At 33.5% G+C, this 26,084-nt stretch overlaps 1 protein-coding gene across 3 annotated transcripts in view; it reads right to left on the bottom strand.

Annotated features, from left to right (window-relative positions):
* HOOK1 (hook microtubule tethering protein 1) overlaps positions 1 to 26,084 on the bottom strand; it is a 65,198-nt gene that overhangs the window by 26,482 nt on the left and 12,632 nt on the right. For all 3 annotated transcript variants that reach the window (XM_057712615.1, XM_057712607.1, XM_057712614.1), the window contains 7 exons: positions 24,993 to 25,065; positions 22,183 to 22,233; positions 20,687 to 20,819; positions 12,632 to 12,699; positions 11,438 to 11,500; positions 10,407 to 10,490; positions 5,067 to 5,233 (listed from right to left, as the gene is read on the bottom strand). In XM_057712615.1, the coding sequence (XP_057568598.1) occupies positions 5,067 to 5,233; positions 10,407 to 10,490; positions 11,438 to 11,500; positions 12,632 to 12,699; positions 20,687 to 20,819; positions 22,183 to 22,233; positions 24,993 to 25,065 (639 nt within the window). The remainder of the gene's footprint in view (positions 1 to 5,066; positions 5,234 to 10,406; positions 10,491 to 11,437; positions 11,501 to 12,631; positions 12,700 to 20,686; positions 20,820 to 22,182; positions 22,234 to 24,992; positions 25,066 to 26,084) is intronic.

Genomic DNA, 26,084 nt, shown 5'->3' with positions numbered 1-26,084 from the left:
TTTTAACATCAGTCTCCCAATAAATGACAGAACTAAACAAAAATGTTAGTGAAAATACAGAAGAAATCTGAATAACACTATTAACCAGCTTGATATAATTAATATTTTTGAAATATGTTAGTCAAAAACTACAGAACACATATTCTTTGCAAGTACACGTGGAACACTCACCACAACACAACACTTGATACAATAAAATAAGTATCATAAATATTAAAAGACTGAAGTCTCATGGAATATGTTCTCTAACCACAAGGAAATTAAATTAGAAATCAGTCACAATAAGAAGTTTGTAGAAAAGCCTTAAATATTTAGAAATTAAACAATACATTTCTAAATAATTCCCAAGACAAAGAAGAAATCACAAGGGAAATTAGAAAATATTTCAAGCTGAATAATAACAGAAACACAATCAACCAAACTTTGGGGATACAGCTAAACCAGTGCTTAGAGGGATATTTACAGTTGGAAAGGCTTATTTTAGAAATGAAGAAAGGCTTAAAATCAATCATCTAACTTTAAGAGGCTAAAAAAAGAAGAGCAAATTAAATTCAAAGCAAGTAAAAGGAAAGAAATAAAGAACAGAGATCTAAAACTTACCATATGGAAAGCCAATAAAAGGTGTTCGAAAAGATTAATAAAATTGATGAACCTCTAGCAAGAGTGACCAAGAAAAATGAGAGAAAACACAAATTACCAGTATCAGGAAAGAAAAAGGAAATACCACTACACCTCCTACAGTCACTAAAGGGAAAATAAATAGAATATTATGAATAACTTACGCCAATAAATTCAACAACTTAAATCAAATAAACATATACCTTGAAGAAAATAATTTAGTAAACTGACATAAGATGAAAAAGAAAATCTGAAAAGCCCTATGACCATTAAAGAAATTACATGTGCCATTGAAAGCCCTTCACAAAGAAAACCACAGATCTAATTGTTTTACTGATAAATGCTATCAAATATTAATGAAGAAATAGTATCATTCTTACATAAACTCTTTCAGAAAATAGAGGAGAGAATATTTCCCAATTATTCTATGAGACTAGCAGAACTCTGATAACAAAACCTGAAAGACATTACAAGAAAAGAAAGTTACAGACCAATATGTATTATAAAGACACACAAAAATACTTTCAAAATATTAGCAAACCAAATCCAGTCATATGTATATAAGATAATAAAATATGACCAATTGGATTTTCCCTGGAATACAAGATTTTTTAACATTCAAAAATTAATCATATTAAAAGAATGAAAAAGAAAAACCAAACCACTTTTTCAAGATGCAGAAAAGTCATTGACAAAAAACCAATACCAATTAATGATAAAACTCTTAGCAAGGCAGAAATAAAGAATTCCTTCAATCTGATAAAAAGCAAATTTAAAAACTCTACAGCTAGCTTCATCACTGACAGTACTTAATTGAACATTTTCTCCCTAAGACCCAGAACAAAGTAAGATGTTTGCTCCTGCTCAAAGCAAAGAAAATAAATACAAGGCAGCAGTAATACAAGGAAGAGGTAAAACTCTATGAATAGATAAGGTGACTGTAGATTCCTTAGGATTTTCTACATAAACAACTAGAAGAATCAGTAAGGGAATTAAGAAACTTTGCAAGACATAAAAGTTTCAAAACACAAGACACAAGTTTCAAGATATGTAAGTTGCAAAATACAAAAAATCAATTGTATATCTATATATATTAGCAGTAACTTTTCAGAATAATGTTTTAACTGCGTTTGTAATAGCAAAAAAATATTTGGGAATAAAATTAACAGAAGACACACATAAAACTATGCTCCAAACAACACAACATTGCTAGAGAAATTAGACTTAAATAGACAAAGATACTACACTCACAGACCGAAATTCTCAATATCAAGATATCAATCACATACAATCCAAATTACAATCACAAAAGGTTTTTTCATTTGTTTTTGTTTTTTACAGAAATTGACCAAAAAAGTAAATGACAGAATAGCCAAAACAAATTTTGAGAAGAAAGAACAAAGTTGGAATACTCACACTCTGCCTGACTTTAAACGACTTACTCTAGAGCTACAGTAATCAAGATTGTGTCTTACGGGCATAAAGATAGACAAATTGATCAATGGGAAAGAACTGAGAGTCCAGAAAATGACTCAAAATTTATGGTTGTATCATTTTTCACAAAGGTGCCAAAGCAATTTGATGGAATAAAAACCTTTTCAGCTGATGATACTGGAATAACTAAATAGTCATAAGGAAAATAAAAGTAAAGCTTCACACCCACACACACACTATTTTAAAAAAATACATTCAAGATGGATCACAGACCTAAATGTGAAAGATAAAACTATAAAGGTTTCAGAAGAAAACAGCAGAGAGTATTTTCATGACAAGGGAGTAGACAAAGATTTCTTGGACAGTACACAAAAAGCACTAATCTTAAAAATACTGATAAATCAGACTTCATCTAAGTTAATAACTTTAACTCTTCAATAGATACCATTTGAAAAATGAAAAGACACAGAATGGATGAAATATTACTACATGTATATCTGAAAAAATTTTGTATCCAGAATACATATATTTTTAAACTCCTACAACTCAGTAATAAAGAGAATCCAATTTAAAAATAGGCTAACAGTGTGAAGAGCCAATTCATAAAATAAGATATATTGCCAATAAGCACACGAAAAGGGGCTTCCTATATCATTAGTTATTAGGAAAATGCAAATTAAAGCCATGATTCAACACCCTTAACACATTCCCTGGGATAACTAAAATTATGAAGACTGATAAAGCCAGGTTATGTTATACAGGCAGAGTAACTGGAGCAACTAGCAGCAAATACTGCTGGTGGGGATGTAAAATAGCAGGACCACTTTGGAAATGGTTTGCCGGTATCTTTTAAAATTAAACATAGGCATAATGTGTAACTCAGCAACACCAGTCCATGTATTTGCCAATGAGAAATGAGAAAATCTGTTCACAAAAAAGTCTTATATTCCAATGTTCATACCAGCTTTATTTATATTAGCCAAAATCTGGAAACCCAAATGCCCATCTAAAGGAAAATGAATAAGCAAAATGTGTCATATTGAGAAATAATTCCATATAATTAGCAATAAAAAAGAATGACCTACTGATACATTCAGCAACATGTGTAAATTTCACAAATATGCTGAGCAAAAGCCGCCAGTGACCAAAGAATTCATACTGCAATTCAATTTATAAGAAGTTCTAGATCAGAGAAAACACATTTATGGTGGAAAAGAATCAGAAGAGTAATTAGTCTCTGGGAGATACGGGTTGACTGGGAAGGGGCATATGGGAAATTTCTGTAGTGACAAAAATGATCTATCAAACAATGAAAGTGTGAGTTACACAAATGTATGCATTTGTTAAAACATGCCAAATTGTATTCAGTATTTATTCATCTCACAATATGTAACTGTTATCGTAAAAAAAAACTGTAAACGTACTGCAGTCTAGTATAGTTTGCTTTTTAAAGAGGTATGGGCTAGCAATTCTTACTTTCTATGTGCTTTGGGATTGAGTAAATGAGTAAATATGTTGAGGAAAATGGAAGCCAGTTTCTCAGTGTTGGAGCAGGGAATTACAACATGGAAATGGAGAAAGTTAGAATGATCTCTGAAGTCACTGGACTAAAATGGAAGATGAAAATATGAGCTCACTGTTCATAATTATAGGTATGAACATAAATGCAGATGTGTGCACACACGTGTGTGTGAGAACACAGACTGGTATGAACCTGTGCAAGCACATTTCCTAGCTCTGCACACCAAGGTGGCCCATAAGCAATGACAGAAAACTTCATCTGGAGCACAGGTCTTTGTTTCTAAATAACATTCCTCACTAAAAGCAACCAGGGCTTCTTGGAGAAATGGCTGATTCTAGAGTCAGAAAGAACAAGAAAAGTCTGCAACATTTTGTTGTGCCAGAAAGTAAGAGAATACTCAAAGAAGGATAACAACATGTTGAAAGGTCACAGGGCCAACTGAAAGGTTTCTCAGTGGTCAAATCTGGGGCAATTTAAGCATCAAAATAAATGAAGATAATAAGGGAATTACAGGCATTGAATATCCATTACTATCTATAAATGGATCCATTTAGTAAATGCAATGCATGACCCTCGATTTGATTCTGAACCAAGAATAACTGTAAAGGACACTGAGATAGCTGCTGGAATTTGAATATGATCTGTAGATTAGATAATGACATTGTATCAATGACCAATTCACTAATTTTGATCACTGTGCTGTACTTTATAAGAGAATATCTTTATTCTTAGGAAATACATACTGAAGTATATAAGGGTAAAGCGGCATGTCTCCAATTTACTCTCAAATGGTTCCAAAATCTAACATATATATATGTTATATGTAAAGAGACTGCTAAAGCAAATGAAGAAAACTGTAAAACAACTGTCAAATCTGAATGAAAGGTACAAAGGAGCTCCTTGTACTATTCTTGCAATTTTTTTGCTAAGTTTGAAATCACATGAAAATAAAGTAACAACAAAAAAATACATACAGTACAACTGGAGCACCTATTCTCAACGCCTTACAGTGCAGGGCTCAGTGGTAAGCACACAAGAGACAACAATGTTTATTAAAGGTTAGATGCACACTTTTTTTTTTAAAGAAGAAAAATAAAAGTTGATATGAAAAGCATCTCTTTAGCTTAAGATTTACATTTTTTCCCCATTTATTATCAAGTTCCCTCTCGTATGTAAGAAACTCCCCCTTCTCCCCAGGCTTCAGCAATCACTCCTTTAAACTCCTCTTGGACTTGCCTGTGGCCTTCATTTGGCCCTTATCGCACATTATTTTGAATTATTTTGTTTTTTACATATGTATCCTACTTGCCTAACTGGATTGTTAGCCCTATGAGGGCAGGAACCACTTACACCACTCAGTATTTTCAACAGTATTTTTAGGATACTAATCCAAACATGCTTTGTAATGCTTAACAATTAGTTGTTGATATTATGATTTTTTAGCTACTAGTTTAATAAAATTGTACAGAATGATTTCTACTACAAATGCTACCTGAAGTTTTCTTCCTGTAATTGTTCTAGTTGCAACTGTGCATGAAAATACTTTTTTGCAACCATCGTATTTGGATCATCAAAGGATCCATCCAATTGGTCAAGTTTTTCATTCATCATCTCATTCTCAGAAACCAGTGAATTCTTTTCATCTTGAAGTGCTGTCACCTAAAAAACAAATACAGAAACATAAGCATCAACAGCAAAAAAGCTTAGAATAGAGTGGAGTTCTAGATTCTAAATCTGATCAGGCCACTAAAGAGCTTGGTCAAGCAGACTAGATAATTTCAAAGAATCCTTCAAACTCTGGAATTCTGGGTCTAGGATATTTGGATCAGAAGAAATCAAATTAATTTTTCTTAATATAGAGAAACAGTTAATACATATAAGGAGAATATCTTTCAAATATTATGCTTGCTTTAGTTCTGAGAAGAAAATGTTTCTAAGTCTCTAAAATCTCTAAGTCACCAATGAAATTTAAAAAATTAATTTGTTTCCCTTTTAGATACAAATTTATTTTTAGGATGCTGTTACCTAGTAAGCCAAAATACACACACATGTATACGAAGTTACCATTTTAAGTTCATAGTAGAAAATTATCAGTTACACATCATGTCTTCAGAGGATAAGCACATTATTTGGTTAATGAATCAGTAACAAAAAGCTGAATTGAATCCAACTGCACATTGAAACTATTTAAAACGGATACAAACATGTAACTTTAGAATCACATCAACATCAGTACTCATACATTTTTAATTTTACTTACATATTCATGTTAAAAAGCATGATTTGCTTCCTCAGTTTTATTTCTTTTTCATTTAAAAACATCTTTAAAAATTTACAGCTAAGGCTGTGACCTATTATAAGACCAGAAGTTTACATGTGATTTTATTAAGATTAGTTTGAAAAAAGGTTGACCTATCATAACTTACCTGACCTATCATAACATATTATTGCACAAGTTTGCTATTTATACTCTCAAAACGTATAATCAATTCAGTCCAGTTAGGGGATGGGACTACATATTTACACACCAAGCTAGTAACAGGAAATTAAAATCAAGTTATAGTCTTAAATACAGTGTAGGCAAGTTATAAACATTGTCCTCCAAATGAGAAAAACAAACGCTGGCAAACTATCCCCAGACAGACTAGGAGGAAATAGTTTCTCTTCCTAAATTCAGTGCATGCATCCATCCTTGTCATGCGAGCATTTTGGTGACTATAACCTGCCATGTACAATCCTAAGTGCTTGGATACAAAAAAGAATGAAAGGTTGTGCCCTTTTAAGATCTGTACAGTAGAAATGTAAACAATTACAGGACAGAAAATGTGGTGCTTTGATGGAAGTATACTATGGAGGGGTGGGCACAAAGAAACAAATATCTGTCTAGCTTGAAGGTAGGGGCTGTCGTGAAAAGACTGGTAGAGAAGAAACAATACTCTGTCTTCAATTGGGACAGGGAAGACAGAAGGGAGAGGAGCAAGGGCAAATTTAGTTTTCAATACCTAGTGGGTAACCAACCTTGTTCCTGTCCATGTTTTACACTGTGGTTCTAGAGCCACCTTTATCACAGATGTGAAGGAAAGGGGCATTAAACCTGCAAATTCCTTGGACCCACCCCATATCGGTGACTTAGACTGCCCAGTGGTGGTTCTAGGCACCTCTTTTAACATGATGCCATGGTGATATTTTGTTTTGGTTCACTCTGTACCTGCCTCTGTCCTTTTCTGTTTCTCTGTTTTTCTGTCTCTCTCTCTCTCTCTCTCTCTGAGCTATTTAAGAGACAGGAAGTTAAAAAAGCTAAAAAATAAATAAACAATAAACTCAAAAATAATACTCATTCCCACATCACTCAGACTTAATATTTCATCATAATTGCTTATTTTAAGAATTAAAATATAAAATAAACTTCTACAGCTGGAGTCCTCTTTATCACACTGTGCCCAGTCACACACACTTTGTAGAAAACTTAAGTTTGAAAATTACTGCCTCATTGTATCTTATACAATGCTGGGTAAAAGTATGCTTTTTTCTAACATACTATAAGCAAGAATAACCAGCCTCTGTTACTGCAGTAAGTGAAGGAGTGCTACCTACCGCTGCCAGGTGTTATGAATGACAGCTGGGAAAGGCAGAGTAAAGAGCCATTGATAAACCCATCCTACCTTGCCCCAAGGTCCCATAATCGATTTGGACCAAAACTACGTGAGAGTTTTCTCAAAACTTTACATCAAACTCTCTTGTGGATTTTTTTTTCTTTCTTTTTTTAAAGTACACATAATCAGGTCTTCTTCCTGACTTAGTGAGTCAGAATTTCAGTTGTCCTAGTATCTATAACGATAATTTGCACAGAACTCACACAGATCTTTATTTAAATGGATCAAGCTTCACCACCAGATCTTCCACTACAGAATCTCCTCCGTTCCTGCATTCTTCATTCTGATTAAAACACATTTGCTAACTGGATTGTGACAAGTAGTTTTTTTCCAAGAAGGGCTCATGAGTTTGCATCTGCACCCTTCAGTTAATGCTGCCTCCCGCCTCAGCATTTGGTGGATATTGCTCCTCTATATTCTGGCACAGAAGCTGTAGGGGAGCCTACTTTTCTCACCTTTGTGAGTGACTTCCCTTTTCTATCTGAATGACTGAGTTGTTTTTCCTTTATTCTTGAAGTTCGATAGCTTAACTAGGATAAGGCTTGCTCTTAAACATTATTCACTGATTTGTTTCTATCTAGCTGCAATTTTTAAATCTCACTTTGTTGTTCTACCACCTAGTCTATTCTATTGATGTGTTTGTATGAAATTGTAATACTACATGAAGCAAAAGTTATTTTCTAAACTTGGCTACTGTCTTTTACATGCTCTTATCTAGTTTTGGTTTTAGTCTGTAATGTTCACACAAATGTCATGCTTTTATTCTTTTCATCTAGTTCATGTCTTATTGGCAGTCAAGATACCCTATTCGTTCTGGCATAGTGTTGAAGACTTCTTGGACACCCTCTCCACTGTACCCCATGGCCCAGTATATTTTCCCCTCTAAGTAATAACTGGGACTGTTTTTTCTCCACCTTTCTATATAGCCTTGTGAATGGTCAGGGAAGGCAGTGTGGTGGGGGAGGGTGGGGAGGGTAAGGAAGGTGCAGCTGAGACAATGGGCAATCTTTTTATAACACCTGAGCTAGGCTCTCACTTCTGAGGTTTAAGTATCTCATACCAGGGTGGTGAGAAGTGTATTCCATTTCCAAGAAGAAATTTCTTTGGGATCATACTGTTTCCCCAATTCAGTGTGTGGCCCTACAGTCTTTATTCCTATTAGAGTCAGGCCCTTAGTTTCTTCTTAGCCATTATTTCCACTCTTCCCCAGTTCAAAGAAAATGAAGGGCTCAAAGGGTGAACTTCCCTCTGATTGGTTCAATTGTCATGAGAGTCTCAAGGTTTTTGTTGATTCCCCTGCATGGGCAGGGGATGAAGGAAGAACGGCAGGTTCCTGCCGGGCAGCACCTCTGTCAACATCACATGTCTGCTTCTTTCCTTGATTACCAGCTTTTAATTTAACTTCATTAAGTTATATCCTTTTGTTTGTTCACCTGCCCTTGATGAATTTCTTTGCAGCTTACTTTTCTTTTTTGGTTCATTTGGTTGGGTATTAAAAAAGAATTCCCCCCAAATTTCAAAATCACTCTCTGGTGACATATAATTAAAAGTAAACATTTTTCAAAAATAATTTCCCTTATAAAATTGGGGTATGTATCATATACACCTGTGTGAAATTCATACTGTTTAATAAATTACTTTTTGTTTTGATTATACGAAGTAATCATTCATTTCACATGTGTAGCAGATCGTTGAGGGTTGACTTCATTTTGACACTGGAATTAAAATGCCAAAACTTGGGATGTCCACACTTTTCAACTAAAATCAGATCATCACATACTCTCCATCATGTGTTACAAACACTGAAATGTTTCAACACAGAATTTTGTGTTCTTTTTTGAGTAAGAATTTCTCAGAAAACTGTACAGAGATCCTACAAGAGACTGGTAGTACCTGAATGATTCAATCCTCTATTCTTTATATGAGGTATTCTGGAGAAAGGATATAATCCTACTTGAAAATAAAACATCTCAGATGCTGCGCATGTCTGTGCATATGTGTGATGATATGCAAGGTCACTGTGGTGAGGAAAGAAGAAAGGAGAAAAGGTAGAAGCTCCTATAATTTTGAGACACTAGCTTTGTTCAGATATAAACATTGGCTTTGTTCAAACATAGAGGAGTGATGTTTATAGATGACATAAGATCTGGATTCTAGTGCTGTCACTGCCCTACGTACCTGAGTCACCCTGACCAAATCACTTCCCTTTTCCTTATTTGCGAACACTTGAAGGTTAGAAATATTACCCAGCCCTATCATTTTAGATATTTATCTCATCAAGCAAGGATAATGCTACCACAACCCTTGTTCCCTGAAGTCATACTTTTCAGAGTCAAGTATTTATGTACCTCATTATTTGAATGAACAGTGCCATTTACATACAGCAAATTATGATGGTACATTTAAACCTTTGCATAATTTTTCAAGACATATTGCACAATTTTCACATTTGCATTTTCATATAACAATAATAACAATACATGCAAACACATACACAGCCCTTATGTGCCAGGCCCTGCTTTAAGTGCTTTATGTATATTAATCCATTTAATTCTCATTATCACTATGGGAGATATATACTATTATCACATCATTTCTCAAGAGAAAAATGAAGTATAGAGAAAGTATATGCCTGAGCATATACAACCAGCTAGTAACATAACCAGGTTCTGAATATAGGTAGCCTGGTTTGACAATCTACCCCTTTAACTATTAACTACTGTCTCTCATACCAAGTTTATTTTGCTAACATGTATGTGCATATGAACCCAAGAATTACATACATGTGTTCATATACATATACATGTTAGCAAAACAAACTTGGATCTTGCATTTATTGGGGATCAAGCACTTCTAAGTATTTCCATAAAGGACCCCAACTTAATATTCATACCCTATAAAGTAGATACTTTAGTTTTCCCTTTACAAAACAACAAACTAAGGGCTCATCTTAGCAGTTGAAATTCTATGATTAGAATGATCCTCTCAATGAAGTAGTTAAGCCAGCAATTTTCAACTCTAAAAGAAAAATTATAAAATTCATGTTTGAATAGTCAAGCTTATAATAAACCCTTTCAATGGTCCCTCCATTAAATGAAACCCAACCTCCAAAACACTTTACCAATTACTTAATTAAGACTCTTGTAAATTTAAAGAGGAAATTATTCTCAGATCCATACCTGCATATCTAGTTCTTGGCATCTTTGCCTCAGTTCTTCTTTTTCTGCTAGTGCTTCCTGAAGTTCTTCCAGAGCCCTTTTAAGCTGAAATAGGAAATGTCCTAATTCTTAGTAAATCATATTTCAAAACAAATTGGAAAATATACTTTTATCACAACACATACATACACTGATGTTGAAAATGGTTTTAAAATTTACCTATTAACAATAAGTCATAATATGTTGTCTTTGTGTAAATAATATCAACAGTATCATTAATATTTAAGGCTAAGTTCCCACAGAAAACAAATTTTATGTAAATCTTTGTGAAATATTTAAAAAAGAGTATTAGAGGATGTACTGTTTATTTTTATTGCAGAAAAAAAATGAGAGCACAGCATGCTTAAATTTAAATAAAATTTTTATAGAAAAACAATTTTTAAAATTTGAAATACTTCTTGAGATGGCTGGTGACACTCATGAAAGTCAGATGTCCAAAAATATGACAGGAAAAGTATCTGATGCATTTGCCACTCCTCTTACCCTTTCCCTTACAACCCAGGTTGGGTTATACAGAGGAGGAATGTGCCTTTTCCCCCATGTAAAACAAATGTATAAAACAACCATAGAAAGGAGCCTTGAGTACAGGATCTTTGAGCTAATTCTTCAATATTAGAAGAAAGCAACTGTGACAAAAAGCGTATGTTCTTATTAGATAAATTAGAATTTAGGAGAATTTTTAAAAGTGTGTATTATTTAATTATGTAACTATATAGAATGTGCCATGTAAGTACTAACAAATGTCGGGAAAGTTTAATGCCACTCAACTCTTCAAACATGATCATTAAAAACTCTGGAGATCAACACTACTTGCTTTCATGAAGGAATGCATAATAATATTCAATTAAGATCTTACAGGAGAATAAACTACCTAAATTTCGTGGAGGAAAAAAATCTTGTATGTGCTCTCCTATGTAAGCCTTTAAGAGGGTAATTGACAAAGGAACCCTATCGCTGTCTTCGGCATTTTCCTCACATACTGAAGTACTCACCTGCTGCTCTAATTCTCCAACAGCATCATTTGTAGGAGCGCTCACTATCTCTTTACTCATCAACTAGAATGAAAATAGTAAAATTAAGCACAATGAAGTGAGGTTTACACAGTAAAAATATGTTTACTTGAGAGGACAGTAAAATGCTTTATGTTTAATTTTTCCTTGCCTTAATTTGATGATCCTTATTTATTCAAATAAAAAATGTATAAAGGTTTAAGCTAAATAACACAAGGTTCAAGCATTACATTAGTGAGGACATAAGTAAAATGTGCTTGAAATATGTATATATATTTAAAATACTAATGTACTGAAAAATTATAATCCAAGTTCTAAAAGAGGAATAATAGTAAAACTGAACACATTAATAAAAAAATGATTCTCCCATAACATGAATTGGCACTTTTAAAATAGAGCTTTAAATCAGTGATGTGGTAAAATTCCTAATCTGAGAAGACACTTTAAAAGTAGGAGTTACAATTATATGAAAAAAAGGATCCTGTAAAATAAGCTTTTTGCATATGAAAGGCAGATTTATTTATGCATAGTGATGTTCTGAATTCAAACCAGCAATGCAAACTCAGAGTATACACACTTCTAAAGTCCTATGTGCTGTCTCCTTCTAAGTCGTGCCTCTTCCAAACTATGTTTTTCTCACTAACCCTTCACTCAACTTTCCCTCAGGCCTCCTCTTCACTCCGCTTCATCTCAGCCTTTTGGTCTGATTTTAAAAATGAACACACACTGCCTTGAAGCCAGGTTACCTGGCTCCGAAACCTAATTATCACTATATTTGCTCACAGTTCTAACATTCTGAAAATGCATATTACATACACACACATACACACACTTCAAAATTTCAGAAAAGATTACTCTACCTGGCAGAAAAAAAGAGAAGTTATAAAAATTCCTATCTGGGAAGAGGCTGTTTATCCTCCTCAGCTGAAGTTATTTCAAGGAACATGACAATGTTAATTTAACTTTTAAAATGCAGAAGTACTAAAATTGGGCTTGAAGTCCTTATAAGAAATTTTTGGGGAAAAAAAGAAGGGACAACACAACAGCCTAAGATAAGCAAACCTGCAAAGGGCTCGTTTATACAGCAGTGAAATAAACATCCAAAAAATTTATATGAACAGTTTTATATAATTTGTTTTAGGATTTTCATACATATGTGATCGTGATAAAACTTACCTCCTGAATAGCAGTCATAACCACATGTTGAACAGACTCTTCCAGCGTCATTATATTTTGAATATGTTCTACGATTAAAAAAAAAAAACCTGATCTGAAAAAAACCCTACTCTTTACCCACAGAAATTTAGCCATTCAATTAAAAACATAAAAATTCATTCATTACACATAATTCTTTATTCAAGTACATTATTTTACCACAAGAAATATGTCCACTGCAAACAAATACGCAGAATTGAAAATATTCATAAAAATATCTATAACTGTTTTAAAGAAACTGTAATTTTCTTACAAGGAAGAAGAAGAGATTTCAATAAATGTTAAAACAATTATGACAATTTCTTTCCTCTTGTTAAAAATTCAGTATTATGGAATGAATTCACCTGTACAGGTATACCACAGAGATAGTACTGGTTCAGTTCCAGACCACCCCAATAAAGCGATTATCACAATAAAGTGAGTCACGTGAATTTTTTAGTTTCCCAATACATATAAAAGTTATATTTACACAATACTCCATTAAGTGGCAATAGCATTATGTCTAAAAAAAATGTGCAAACCTTAATTAAAAAGTACTTTATTGCTAACAAAATGCTAACCATCACCTGAGACTTTAGTAAGTGGTAATCCTTTTAACTGGTGGAGGACCTTATTTTGATGTTGATGGCTGCTGACTGAAGGTGGTGGTGAAAGTTGGGGTGTCTGTGGCAATTTCTTAAAATAACACAACAGGGAATTCTGCCACATCAACTGACACCTCCCTTTCACAATTTCTCTGTAGCATGCAGTGCTGTTTGATAGCATCTTACTCACAGTAGAACTTCTTTCAAAATTGGAGTCCATCCTTTCAAACCTTGCTGCTGCATCATCAACGAAGTTCATGCGACTTCTAAATTCTCTGTTGTCATTTCAGCAGTGTCCAAGCATCTGCACCAGCAGACGCCATCACAGGACCTGACTTTCTTTGCTCGTCCATAAGAAGCAACTCACCTGTCAACATTCTCCCATGAGATAGCAGCAACTCAGTCATACCTTTAAGCTCCACTTCTAATTCTAGTTCCCTGGCTGTTTCTACCACATCTCCACTGAAGTCTTGAACTGCTTAAAGTCCTGTATGAGAGTTGGAATCCGTTTTTTCCAAACTCCTGCTAACATTGATATTTTGATCTCTTTCCATGAATCACTTATGTTCTTTTTTTCCCCTCAAGGGAAACATTCCTTTATTTTTTTTTTTAATTTTTATTTTATATTGGAGTGTAGTTAAGTTACAATGTTGTGTTCATGTCAGGTGCACAATAAAGTGATTCGGTTATACATATATCCATTCTTTTTCATATTCTTTTCCCATATAGGTTATTACAGAATATTCAGAGTATTGAGTAGAGTTCCCTGGGCTATACAGTACGTCCCTGTTGATTATCCATTTCATATATAGTAGTGTGCATATGTTAATCCCAACCTCTTAATTTATCCCTCTCCATCACCTTTCCCCTTTGGTAAACATAAGTTTGTTTCCTAAGTCTGTGAGTCTATTTCTGTTCTGTAAATAAGTTAATTTGTATCATTTTTTAGATTGCACATATATGTGATATCATATGGTATTTGTCTTTCACTGTCTGATTTACTTCACTCAGTATGATAATCTCTAAGTCCATCCATGTTGCTGCAAATGGAATTCTTTCGATCTTTTTTATGGCTGAATTATTCTATTGTATATATGTACCACACCTTCTTTATCCATTCCTCTGCTGATGGACATTTAGGTTGCTTCCATGTCTTGGCTATTGTAAATAGGTCTACGATGAACACTGGAGTACATGTTATCTTTTCAAATTATGGTTTTCTCTGGATATATGCCCAGGAGTGGGATTGCTGGATCAAGTCTACTTTTAGTTTTTAAAGGAACCTCCATACCATTCTCCATAGTGGCTGTACCAATTTATATTCCCACCAACAGTGTAGGATGACACAAAAAGATGGAAAGATATACCATGTTCTTGGATTGGAAGACTCAATATTGTCAAAATGACTATACTACCCAAGGTAATCTACAGATTCAGTGCAATCGCTATCAAAATACCAATGGCATTTTTTGCAGATCTAGAACAAAAAAATCTTAAAATTTGTATGGAAATACAAAAGACCCTGAATAGTCAAAGCAATCTTGAGAAGGGAGAACACAGCTGGAAGAAATTAGGCTCCCTGACTTCAGACTATACTACAAAGCTACAGTAATCAAAAGAGTTTGCTATTGGCACAAAAACAGAAATATAGGTCAATGGAACAGGATAGAAAGCCTAGAGATAAACCCACCCACCTATGGTCAATTAATCTACGACAAAGGAGATAAGAATATACAATGAAGAAAAGACAGTCTCTTCAATAAGTGATGCTGGCAAAACTAGACAGCCATGTGTAAGAATGAAATTAGAACATTCCCTAACACCATACACAAAAATAAACTCAAAATGGATTAAAGACCTAAATTTAAGACTCTTAGAGGAAAACATAGGCAGGACACTCTGACATAAATCACAACAAGATCTTTTTCAATCTGCCTCTTAGAGTAATGAAAACAAAAATAAACAAATGGGACCTAATTAAACTTAAAAGCTTTTGCACAGCAAAGGAAACCATAAACAAAACAAAAAGATAACCCACAGAATGGGAGAAAATATTCACAAACAATGCAACCAACAAGGGATTAATCTCCAAAATATACATACAGCTCATGCATCTCAATATTAAAAAAACCCAAACAACCCAATCCGAAAATGGTCAGAAGACCTAAATAGGCATTTTTCCAAAGAAAGCATACAGGTGGCCAATAAACACATGAAAAGATGCTCAACATCACTAATTATTAGAGAAATTGAAATCAAAACCACAATGAGGTATCACCTCACACTGGTCAGAATGGCCATCATCAAAAAATCTACAAACAATAAGTGCTGGAGAGGGTGTGGAGAAAAGGGAACTCTCCTGCACTGTCAGTGGGAAATGTAAATTGATAGAGCCTCTATGGAGAACAGTATGGAGGTTCCTTAAAAAACTAAAACTAGAACTACCATACGACCTAGCAATCCCACTACTGGGCATATACCCAGAGAAAACCATAATTCAAAAAGATACATGTGCCCCAATGTTGACTGAAGCAATATTTACAATAGCCAGGACATGGAAACAACCTAAATGTCCATCGATAGATAAATGGATAAAGAAGATGTGGTGCGTATATATATACAATGGAATATTACTTAGCCATAAAAAGGAATGAAATTGAGTCATTTGTAATGATGTGGATGGACCTAGAATCTGTCATACAGAGTGAAGTAAGTCAGAAACAGAAAAGCAAATAGCATATATTAGTGCATATGTATGGAATCTAGAAAAACAGTACTGATGAACCTAGTGGCAGAGCAGAAATAGAGACACAGACATAGGGAATGGACTTGTGGACACATTGAGGGAAGGAGAGGGTAGGACAAATTAAGAGAGTAGCATTGACATATATATAATACCACGTGTAAAACAGATAGCTAGTGGGAAGCTGTGGTACAGCACAGGGAGATCAGCTCTGTGCTTTGTGATGACCTAGAGGGGTGGGATGCAAAGAGTGGGAGGGAGGTTCATAAGGGAGGGGATATAGGTATACATATAGCTGATTCACTGTGTTGAACAGCAGAAACTAACACAACATTGTAAAGCAATTATAATCCAATAAAGATATTTCTACAAAAGGAAACCATAAATGAAATGAAATGACAACCCACAGAATGAGAGAAAATATTCACAAACAATGTAATTGACAAGGGATTAATCTCTAAAATATACATACAGCTCATGCATCTCAATATCAAAAAAACCCAAACAACCAGATGTTTCTTCAAAGAAGACATACAAGCGGACAAAAAGCACACAGAAAGATGCTCAAAATCCCTAACTATTAGAGAAATGCAAATCAAAACCACAATGAGTATCACCTCACACTAGTCAAAATGCCCATCATCAAAAAGTCTACAAACAATAAATGCTGGAGAGGGCGTGGAGAAAAGGAAACCCTCCTATCACCTATGTTCTTAAAGCAATCTACAATAGTGAATCTTTTCCAGAAGGTTTTTAATGTACTTTGAAAACTGGATCCACCAGAGGAATCACTATTTGTCAGCTATAGCCTTACAAAATGTATTTCTTAAACAGCAAGACTTGAAATTCAGAACTACTTCTTGACCCATGGGTTGCAGAATGGATGTTTTGTTAGTAGGTATGAAAACAACGTTAATTTTGTTGTACATCTCCATCAAAGCTCTTGAGTGACCAGGTGCTTTGTTAGTGAGCAGTAATGTTTGAAAGGAATGTTTTTTTGTTTGTTTTATGTTTTTGTTTTTGTTTTGGTGAGAAGTAGGTCTCGACAGCGGGCTTAAAATAGTCGGTAAACCATGTTGTAAACAGATGTGCTGTCACCCAGTCTTTGTTGTTCCATTTATAACACAGGCAGATTAGATTTAGCATAATTCTTAAGGTCCTAGGATTTCCAGAATGATAAATGAGCATGGGCTTCAACTTTAAGTCACCATCTACATTAGCAAGAGAGTCAGCCTTGTCTTCAAAGCCAGGCATTAACTTCTCCTATCTACCTATGAAAATCCTAGATAGCATCTTCTTCCAATAAAAGACTGTTTTGTCTACAATGAAAATATGTTGTTTAATACAGTGGCCTTAATCATCTTAGCTACATCTTCTGGATAACTTGCTGTAGCTTCTATAAAAGTACTTGCTGCTCCACCTTGTATTTTTATATGATAGAGATATGGATTCTTTCCCTAAACCTCATGAACCAGCCTCTGCTAGCTTCAAACTTTTCTTCTGCAGCATCCTCACTTCTCTCAGAATTGAAGTTAGAGCCTTGCTCTAGATTAGGCTTTGGCTTAAGGGAATGTTGTGGCTGGTTTGATCTTCTATCCAGATTACTAAAATATTTTCCCTATGAACCATAAGGCTGTTTCGCTTTCATATCATTGGTGTGTTCACTGAAGCAACACCTTTAGTCTCCTTCAAGAACTTTTCCTTCATACTCACAATTTGGCTGTTTGGTGGAAGAGGCCTAGATTTTGGCCTGTCTTGTCTTTTGACATACCTTCCTCCCTAAGCTTAATCATTTCTAGCTTTTGATTTAAAGTAAGAGACGTGGGACTCTTCCTTTCACTTGAACACTTAGAGGCCACTGTAGGGTTATTAACTGCCCTATTTCAATACTGCTGTGTATTAGGGAGTAGGGAGGCCTGAGGAAGGGAGGGAGATGGGGGAATGGCCCATTGGTGGAGCAGTGAGAATACGTACATTTATTAAGCATACCATGTTAACATGAGTGCAGTTCATGGTGCCTCAAAACAATTATAATAGTAACACCAAGAAGCACTGATCACAGATCACCATAACAAATGTAATAATAATGAAAAAGTAAGAAATATTGTGAGCATTACCAAAATGTGACACAGAGATATGCAGTGAACAAATGCTGTTGGAAAAGTGGCACTAATAGACTTGCTGGACACAGGGCTGCCACAAACCTTCAATTTGTGAAAAATGCAATAAAATGAAGCTCAATAAAACACGGTATACCTGTGTTCAATGAACTAAATATCAGAACTAAGTTCAGAAAGTTTCATTTATCACCCGCTTAGTTCATTTCAGGAAGGTTTTCAATGAAGAGACTTATACAGCCTCCTGCAAACACCTGCTCAACATTCACCAAGTCTCACCTTAAAGAGATCCTTATACCTTAACACACACACACACACACACACACACACACACACACACACACGTGTGGGAGTGCAATAAGATGATTCTGTCCCAATGAGAAGTGAGGAATCATGAGAAATTGTTTTTCATGTATTTGCAGGTTTAAATCCACATCAACTGTATGTTCTCCACCTAAAACAATTTTCCAAAAATTTTATGGACTTCTTACTTTCTAGTACTTTTATAGTTTTGATGATACTTCTGGAAGACTTCTAAAAGTCCTCTAAGTCTTTCTTTTATTTTTGAAGCCAAGTGCTGGAAAAAGATTCTGACAGAATCTGGTATGCACCCGACCACTAAATTCTATGGGTGTTGGGGGGGGGGGGCGGGGGGAGAATTAACTAGATGATGCACAAGCAATGGAATGACTTCCTTTAACTGGATTTGTTGGATAATAGAGTGTTTCAAGTCTGCTGAAACCTTCATAAAAGTTTTCTTTTTCCCCACCAAGATAAACAGGGTACTGTTAACCAAACTAGTTCATTCTTTCAAGATTAAGGCTACTGCAATAACTTTGAATCGTTTTGAAAATCAATTCTCACTGAAAAGTACAAAGATGTGGAAGGTGATTTATATTATGGATGTTTATTTTTAAATTTTAATTAAATTACTAACAGTTTTTTTCCCCATTTATCTGCTCACTCCTAAAAACTGAAACCCCATACACATACCTCCAAAAATAAATCCAATTAGATAATCCTAAATTTCTAAATAATGAAAATTAAACTATTTCTTTATATTTATTACTTGCTAAACTTTTATTTATGTACCCAGGAATTGAGTCTCCTTTTAAAAGTCTGAGGCCAAATTGCTAAGCAATGCTTAGAACTAAATTATGAAAATACTACATATTATATCAATATTTATAGGAGACAACAAAACTTAATGGGAAATTATAGCTTAAAATATCAATTATAGCTTAGAAGAAAGAATCATTAATTGTGATTAATTCACAATAGAAGAAACAAGATAACAGAATAGATATTAAATAGTACAAACATAATGAATCAAAACCCAGTAAGTTCTTTGAAAAAGACTATTAAAACCAACAAACATGCTAAAGTTAAGCAAAAGGATGTTACAAATAACCAGTAATTGAAATAGAAACAGAGCATTAAATAGAAAAATAAAAAGGATCATACCAGAAAATTGCTAATTTATAAACAAATTACTATTTGTCAATTTGTAGTTAGAATTTTATAGAAGTTTTAGCTTTCCACAAGCAAATGTTTCTTTTATTAAAAAAAAAGAAAACAAAACAACAAAAACCCCCTAATATAAAGACCTATGACATTACCTATGAAAAATAAAAGCCTATGGAAAAGTACTGACTTGCCCTAGAAAAAATCAGCCAGTTAATAATAGAAATGGAATAATATGAAAGTTTTCTGACACCTAAACCCTTTTTTATGATGAACTATAGCTGATTTTATATATCTCATTTTTCTCTTTCCTGAATTAATTTTTATTGAATTTATCTTGTCTCATTTGCTCTCTGCATTATTTAGATAACACTGAAAGTGTTTTCTAAGGTTCTGACTTAAAGTGTTTTATAAACTTCAGGACCCAACATTCTCTTATAAAGGTGATGTCCTAAGGCCAAGTTTGGATAAGTCATGCAAAAAACATCAGCATCAAAAAGCTCATCACCCAGACTGATGCAAGCCCCTGAAGGAAGTAGATATTGATGTGTTCAGTTCACATTTCATTCATTACATTTAAGGAAAAATGTTCTTTTTGTACTCAGCAGGATATGGACCACTGTGTTCAGATATACCAGTACAGCACACCAATTCCATTTATATCATCAGACTGCTTATCTGGAGGATACATTGGAGGCATCCTTCTGAAAAGAGTAGAATAGTATCTGAAGAAGCCTGGATTATAATTTAGTAGCTGCATAATCATTTATGAAAATCTGAATCAACCTAAGGTTCTGTATCTTATATGTGAAAGAGATGATTATCAAATGAATAAGTACAATTTTTACTGAATATCCACCAAGTCCTAAGCACTGATAAAATTAAGCTACTTAAATACGAATCTCAGAATCCAGGTATAATTAGGATACTAAAGATTGGTATCTTTACAAATCTTTAATGGCAGAGCTGTGCTTGAATTCAGACCTTCTGGCTTACATTTCAGCGTTCTTTCTGTCAACCTACAATAGCATAATTTTATGCAATTTCCTATAGCAATGTAGGTTGTTTCTAGAAAGTAGATATCCTCAAATGATTGAAATTCACTTACCTTGCTTCTTTTCACAGTTGACAGCACAACCTAAAATAAGCTGGAGCAACCGCCCAAGCTCCACAGAATCTGAACATTCAGTTATTTGGTTTAAATCAGGGATAAGTTCTTCAGAAATCTGTTGCCCCAAAAACTGCAGTGTTGAAAATAAATTAGATCAGTCATTTATGTAGGCTACAGAGAATTAACTACATTTAATTATTACAAGGAAAATAAATTATAAGCAGGTTCATGAAATGACTCAGATAAATTAATAAATGATAAATCCACAATTATTGACTAAAACCAGTTAGCAAAGTTCAAGCAACCTCCCAAAATTTTGAGAACCAATCAAAAGCAACTAAAATGGTTTTATAACAAATATCCCACTATCAGAGAGAGGAATTGTTCAAGAAGCCCTGGCCTGATCTGTTATGATAAAACTTATGCCTTTCCATAAAAAAATAAAGACTTGTTAAGTCAAAGAAAATTCATAATATTTTGATATATGTTTGATGAACTGAGAACCACAAAATAAACCATCACACTTTGACAAATGAAAAACAAATCTAATGGATTAATCTTTCCTGCCTCTATCTTTTTTTTTTTAAGATTGTTTTTTTCTTTTTTTTTTTTTAGCTGTGCCATGCAGCTTGAAGGATCTTATTTCCCCAGCCAGGGATTGAACCTGGGCCCCAGGAGAGAAAGTGCCAAATCCTAACCACTGGACTGCCAGGGAATTCCCAAGATTGTTTTTTTCAAGTTACTAAAAAGTATTCTCAGCATTTTAAAAAAAGCAAGCAACACAAAACAAAAAAACAAAACAAACAAAAAACAACTTCAAAATGAGCTTTAGCCATTAATGAATTGAAAAATATTAGTCCTAAAATTATTTGGAAAAAACTACAAGTTCAATTGTATGAAAACTTTAAAAAATAGAAACAAAATTCTTTAATGCCAAAACCAAAGCAAAAGCTTTCACACATTAAGCAATAAACATTCTTATATCAAATAATCCTAGTAGAGAACTTGTGATGCTGAATAAGGAAAACAAATCACTTGAATAATGCACTATCTAATGTGACTTTAACACTACTTTTATTTTGCATTATTTCCCAATTCACTTGCACAAGCATAATTTTGTAGTATATCTTTGTTGTTGTTTACACTGGAAAGAAATATCAAAACAATGCTTTAAATAGAAAAGTACTTTAATTATAAGGTCTACTTTATAGCACTGCATAAAATCAAATTATATAAATATGAAAGTAATTTTATTTGAGAAAATAATCAATTTAAAGAGTATCAATATAGAAACATTATTTTACAAGTTAATATATTGAGTTTTAGCGCCTTTACGTTCACAAAATGTATTCTAAAAATGGAAAAAAACCACCTTTCAATTATGAATTATATACCAGTAAAATGTTATAAACAAAAAGCCAAGTCATTTTTAAGTGTCAATATAATTATCATAAAGTATTTTATAATAAAACAAAGTCAGATGATTTTCATACCTCATTGTAGTAACTCATAATTCCTTGAAGTACCTTCTTTAAATTACTAGCCTAATGGAGGAAAAAAAAGAATTAAATAAATTATTTAATAATAATAATGAAAGAAAATGTGTCAAGGTAAAAGACAATTAAAAACTTTCCAATAAAAATGACAACAGAAACATATATTACAGTTCTATAAATATAAGTACACGGTGATTTTAAACATCAAAGCTGTATTCAGAGTTTGATTAAAGAAAAAATGTCTTCTTCCTTGCACAGCTGAACCAGAGTAATTGTATTTAAAGTGAGCCACAGCAAATTCAAGGACCAACCTAAAAGATTTAGTTACAAGCATGTTCACCTTCAGTTATGAGTGAGTAACTGGGTCTAGACTTACTCTCTGCCACAAACAACTAGAAAACAGGACAAAATACAAGGAATATTGTTTTCAAGCTTTAGCCAAAAGACAATACACAACTCCAATTTCTGAGAGAAGGAAAACAAAAAAGATGAGCCCTACACCAGTCTAAGATTTCTCTCTAGAGGCAATTTTCATACCACGGTATAGGGAGGTGGAAACAAAACAAAGCCTGATGTTTTCATGGAGTTGAGAGGATAGACATGATTTGTAAGGCAGATAAATGAAGAGGTGGAGCTCTGGAAAGAAAAGAGCTGCAGAAATCTGCATAGTAGTCCCTTTTACTCTTGGCTGAATACTAATTTGTATGTGCACAGGTGAAACTCAGTGAGATTAAACAAAAATAATTTCCAAGGAAAAAACAATCCAGGGAACTATAAATGAAACAATTCCTTGAAGATCCTACAGGGCCAGAAACCACTGAAATTCCTACCAGTCAAAGTGAAGAGATCATGACCATGCTAATACAGACAAGCATTCACTAAAAAACCCCCAAATGTCACAACTTAGTAGTGAGTCTAACCTAGCCCTAGAGGAGAAAATAACTCTAGATCTGCCTTCCATCCCCCCAAACCTTGAAAAGATCAAACTGATACACAATTATCTTAACTGCTTATAGGAACAAAGTCCAATACTCTTTAAAGGAATACAAAAAAACCAGCACTCAATAATAAAATTCTAAAAAAATAAATAAATAAAATAATAAAATTCTGTCTAGCATCCAATAAAAAATTACTACACATGTGAAGAAGCAGGAATATGTGAACTATAATTAGAGAAAACCCGGTCAGTAGAAACAAGCCTAAAAATGAGAGATGAAAGAATTAGAAGATAAAAATGTTAAAACTGCTGGTTTAAAAATGTTCAAGGATTTAAAAATGATAACAGGAATATAAGAAAATAATTTTTTTTAAAAAAGAACCAAATAGATTGTCAATGGATTAAAAAAGCAAGACCTAACTACTAGGTGCCTACATCACTTTTGATATAAACACACAGAGAGACAAAAAAGAGAAAAAGATATAAAAGGCAAAAATAATCATAACAAAACTGAAGGGGCTCCATCAATATCAGACAAATTAGACTTCCAAACAAGAAATATTACCAGGGATAAAGAAAGTCATTTCATAATGATAAGTAGATTCATTTAACAAGACATAAAAAATTAATGTATATAAATCAAATAACACAGATTCAAATTACATGATTAAAAAATTAGAATTGAAAGGAGAAATTGACAAATCCACAATCATTATTAGAGATCTGAGGACTCCTCCCCACTTAACTGATAGAATAACCAGACAGAAAATCAATAAAGATACAAAAGAAGTAAACACTACTATCAACAAAGCCGAAATAATCCATATTTGTAGGACTGCAGAATACATGTTATTTTCAAGGGCACATGGAATATTCACCAAGACAGACCATATATTAGGTCATAAAGTAAGTCTCAGTAAATGTAAAAGAATTCAGAGTATGTTCTCAAACCAAAATGGAATTAAATTAGAAATTAATAAATGAAAGATACGTTGAAAACCCTCAAATATTTAGAATTTGATATACCTACTTCTAATCTACCCAGAGATCAAAAGAAAAATCACAAGGGAAATTACCAAATATTTTGAACTAAATGAAAATAAGAACACAATATGTTAAAACGTGTGGGATGTGGCTAAGGCAATGCTTACTACTAGGGAAAAGGGCTTAAAACTGATGATTTAAGCTTTCACCTTAAGAAGCAAGAAAAAGAAGAGCAGGTGTAAAGAAGAAAGGAAATAATAAAGATAAGAAAGGAAATCAATAAAACAGAAAATAAAAGCTAGTTCTTTTCAAAAAATTTTTTAAAAAATTGAAAAAACATCAAGCCAGATTTATCAAGAAAGAAAGTATAAAAGATAAATTACCAATATTAGAGAAGAAAGAACAGAAACAATTCAAACATCCATCAATAGGTGAATGGCTAAGCAAATTGTGGTATATCAGGGTAATGAAATACTACTCAGCAAAAAAAAAAAAAAAGAAAAAGAAATAACTATGAATACAGGCAACATGGATGAGTCTCAAAGACATTACATGAGTAAAAGAATACCAAAGAGTTCATAATGTCTGATTCCATTTCTAAAGAACTTTGGAATTAAATCTATAGTGGCTGAAAGCAGATCTGTGGCCACCCAGGGCCAAGTCAGGAGTGAGGATTAACTGGAAAGGGGCATATGTGTGTGTTTTTGGTTAATGGAAATGTTCTATATCTAACTACGATGGTATAAGAACATACACAAGTGTCAACTCAAACTACACACAATAAAATGCACCATTCAGTTACTTTAAAAAAGAAGATTTAGTTGAGTTTAGTGCTAATTTCAGACCACTGTTTGGATCAAGTACTCCTAGCATTCATTCTGCATACCTTTATTCTCCAGTTGTCACCAATATCCTCTTTAATTCGGCTTAACCAAGATTCATTGAACCAAGCTACATCACTACAACAAAAATACAAATGCTGAACATTAAAATGTTATCACATGAAAAATACCAAATTTAATCCACAGATTCAAAGTTATTTTGCATCTTAAAGCCTGTCCTTAATAAGAATAGTAAATATTGTTTAAAATGAACCCACTGAATTTTTTGTTATTCCCAAGGGTTTCTTTTGGAATTTCTCATAGTAAATTAATTAAGTCATTAACATCTTCAATTTAACATTTACTAAATATCTCACACTAGGCACCCTGGTAGCAGGTAGATGTAAAAGTCCCAATCCTAAAGGGAAAGAAAAGAAACCATTTTAATGTGTCTACTATGTATCAAGTACTGTGTATGATGTTTTCTCATATTACTTCATCAAATATTACAGTAACTCCAATATTGACATCGAAGGTCAAGACAAAGAATTACTTTATCAAATTTTTATGTATTTAATAAGGCCTTGAAGAATAACATCTGATTATAAATAGTGAACTACAATAATAGATTATATTCTAAATAAATACTTGGATGCTTGCTCTGAGTAAAAAATTGAGCAAAATTAAAATGAAGATGAATAATTTATTATCCTGACTCTTAGAGAAATAGCTCAAGGGGGAAAGTAAAGGGCACAAATAACTACACTCAAAGGAGAATGTGATAAATACTTTAAGGAGTAAACAAACACCAAGAAATCACACAATATTAGTGCTAGAAGAGGTCTTAGGGGTCTTGCCTTAATTTTTCCTTTACAGATAAGCCAACTAAATTGAGGGAAGAAATTAAAGAGGTTCTTTCCAAGCTGGTACTCTGAATTTAAACATGCAAAGCTGAAAACAGTGCCTAGCTTTTCAGAAATCATTCTGCCTCAGATGTACTAATACAGAAGATGTCACTTCTGACTGGAGTAACCAGAAATGGCTTCACCATTTTCTATTCATTTTTTGGAATTTGTAACCATTTTCTTTTGAGCAAATTAATGTTAATTGTTTTCGACTTTTCTCAGATGCTAAGGCTATGATTACCAAAATAACTT

This window comes from Hippopotamus amphibius, chromosome 1, assembly GCF_030028045.1.
Source record: "Hippopotamus amphibius kiboko isolate mHipAmp2 chromosome 1, mHipAmp2.hap2, whole genome shotgun sequence".
NCBI classification, from domain to species: Eukaryota; Metazoa; Chordata; class Mammalia; order Artiodactyla; family Hippopotamidae; genus Hippopotamus; species Hippopotamus amphibius.
This window is presented reverse-complemented; position numbering and strand designations above follow the sequence as displayed.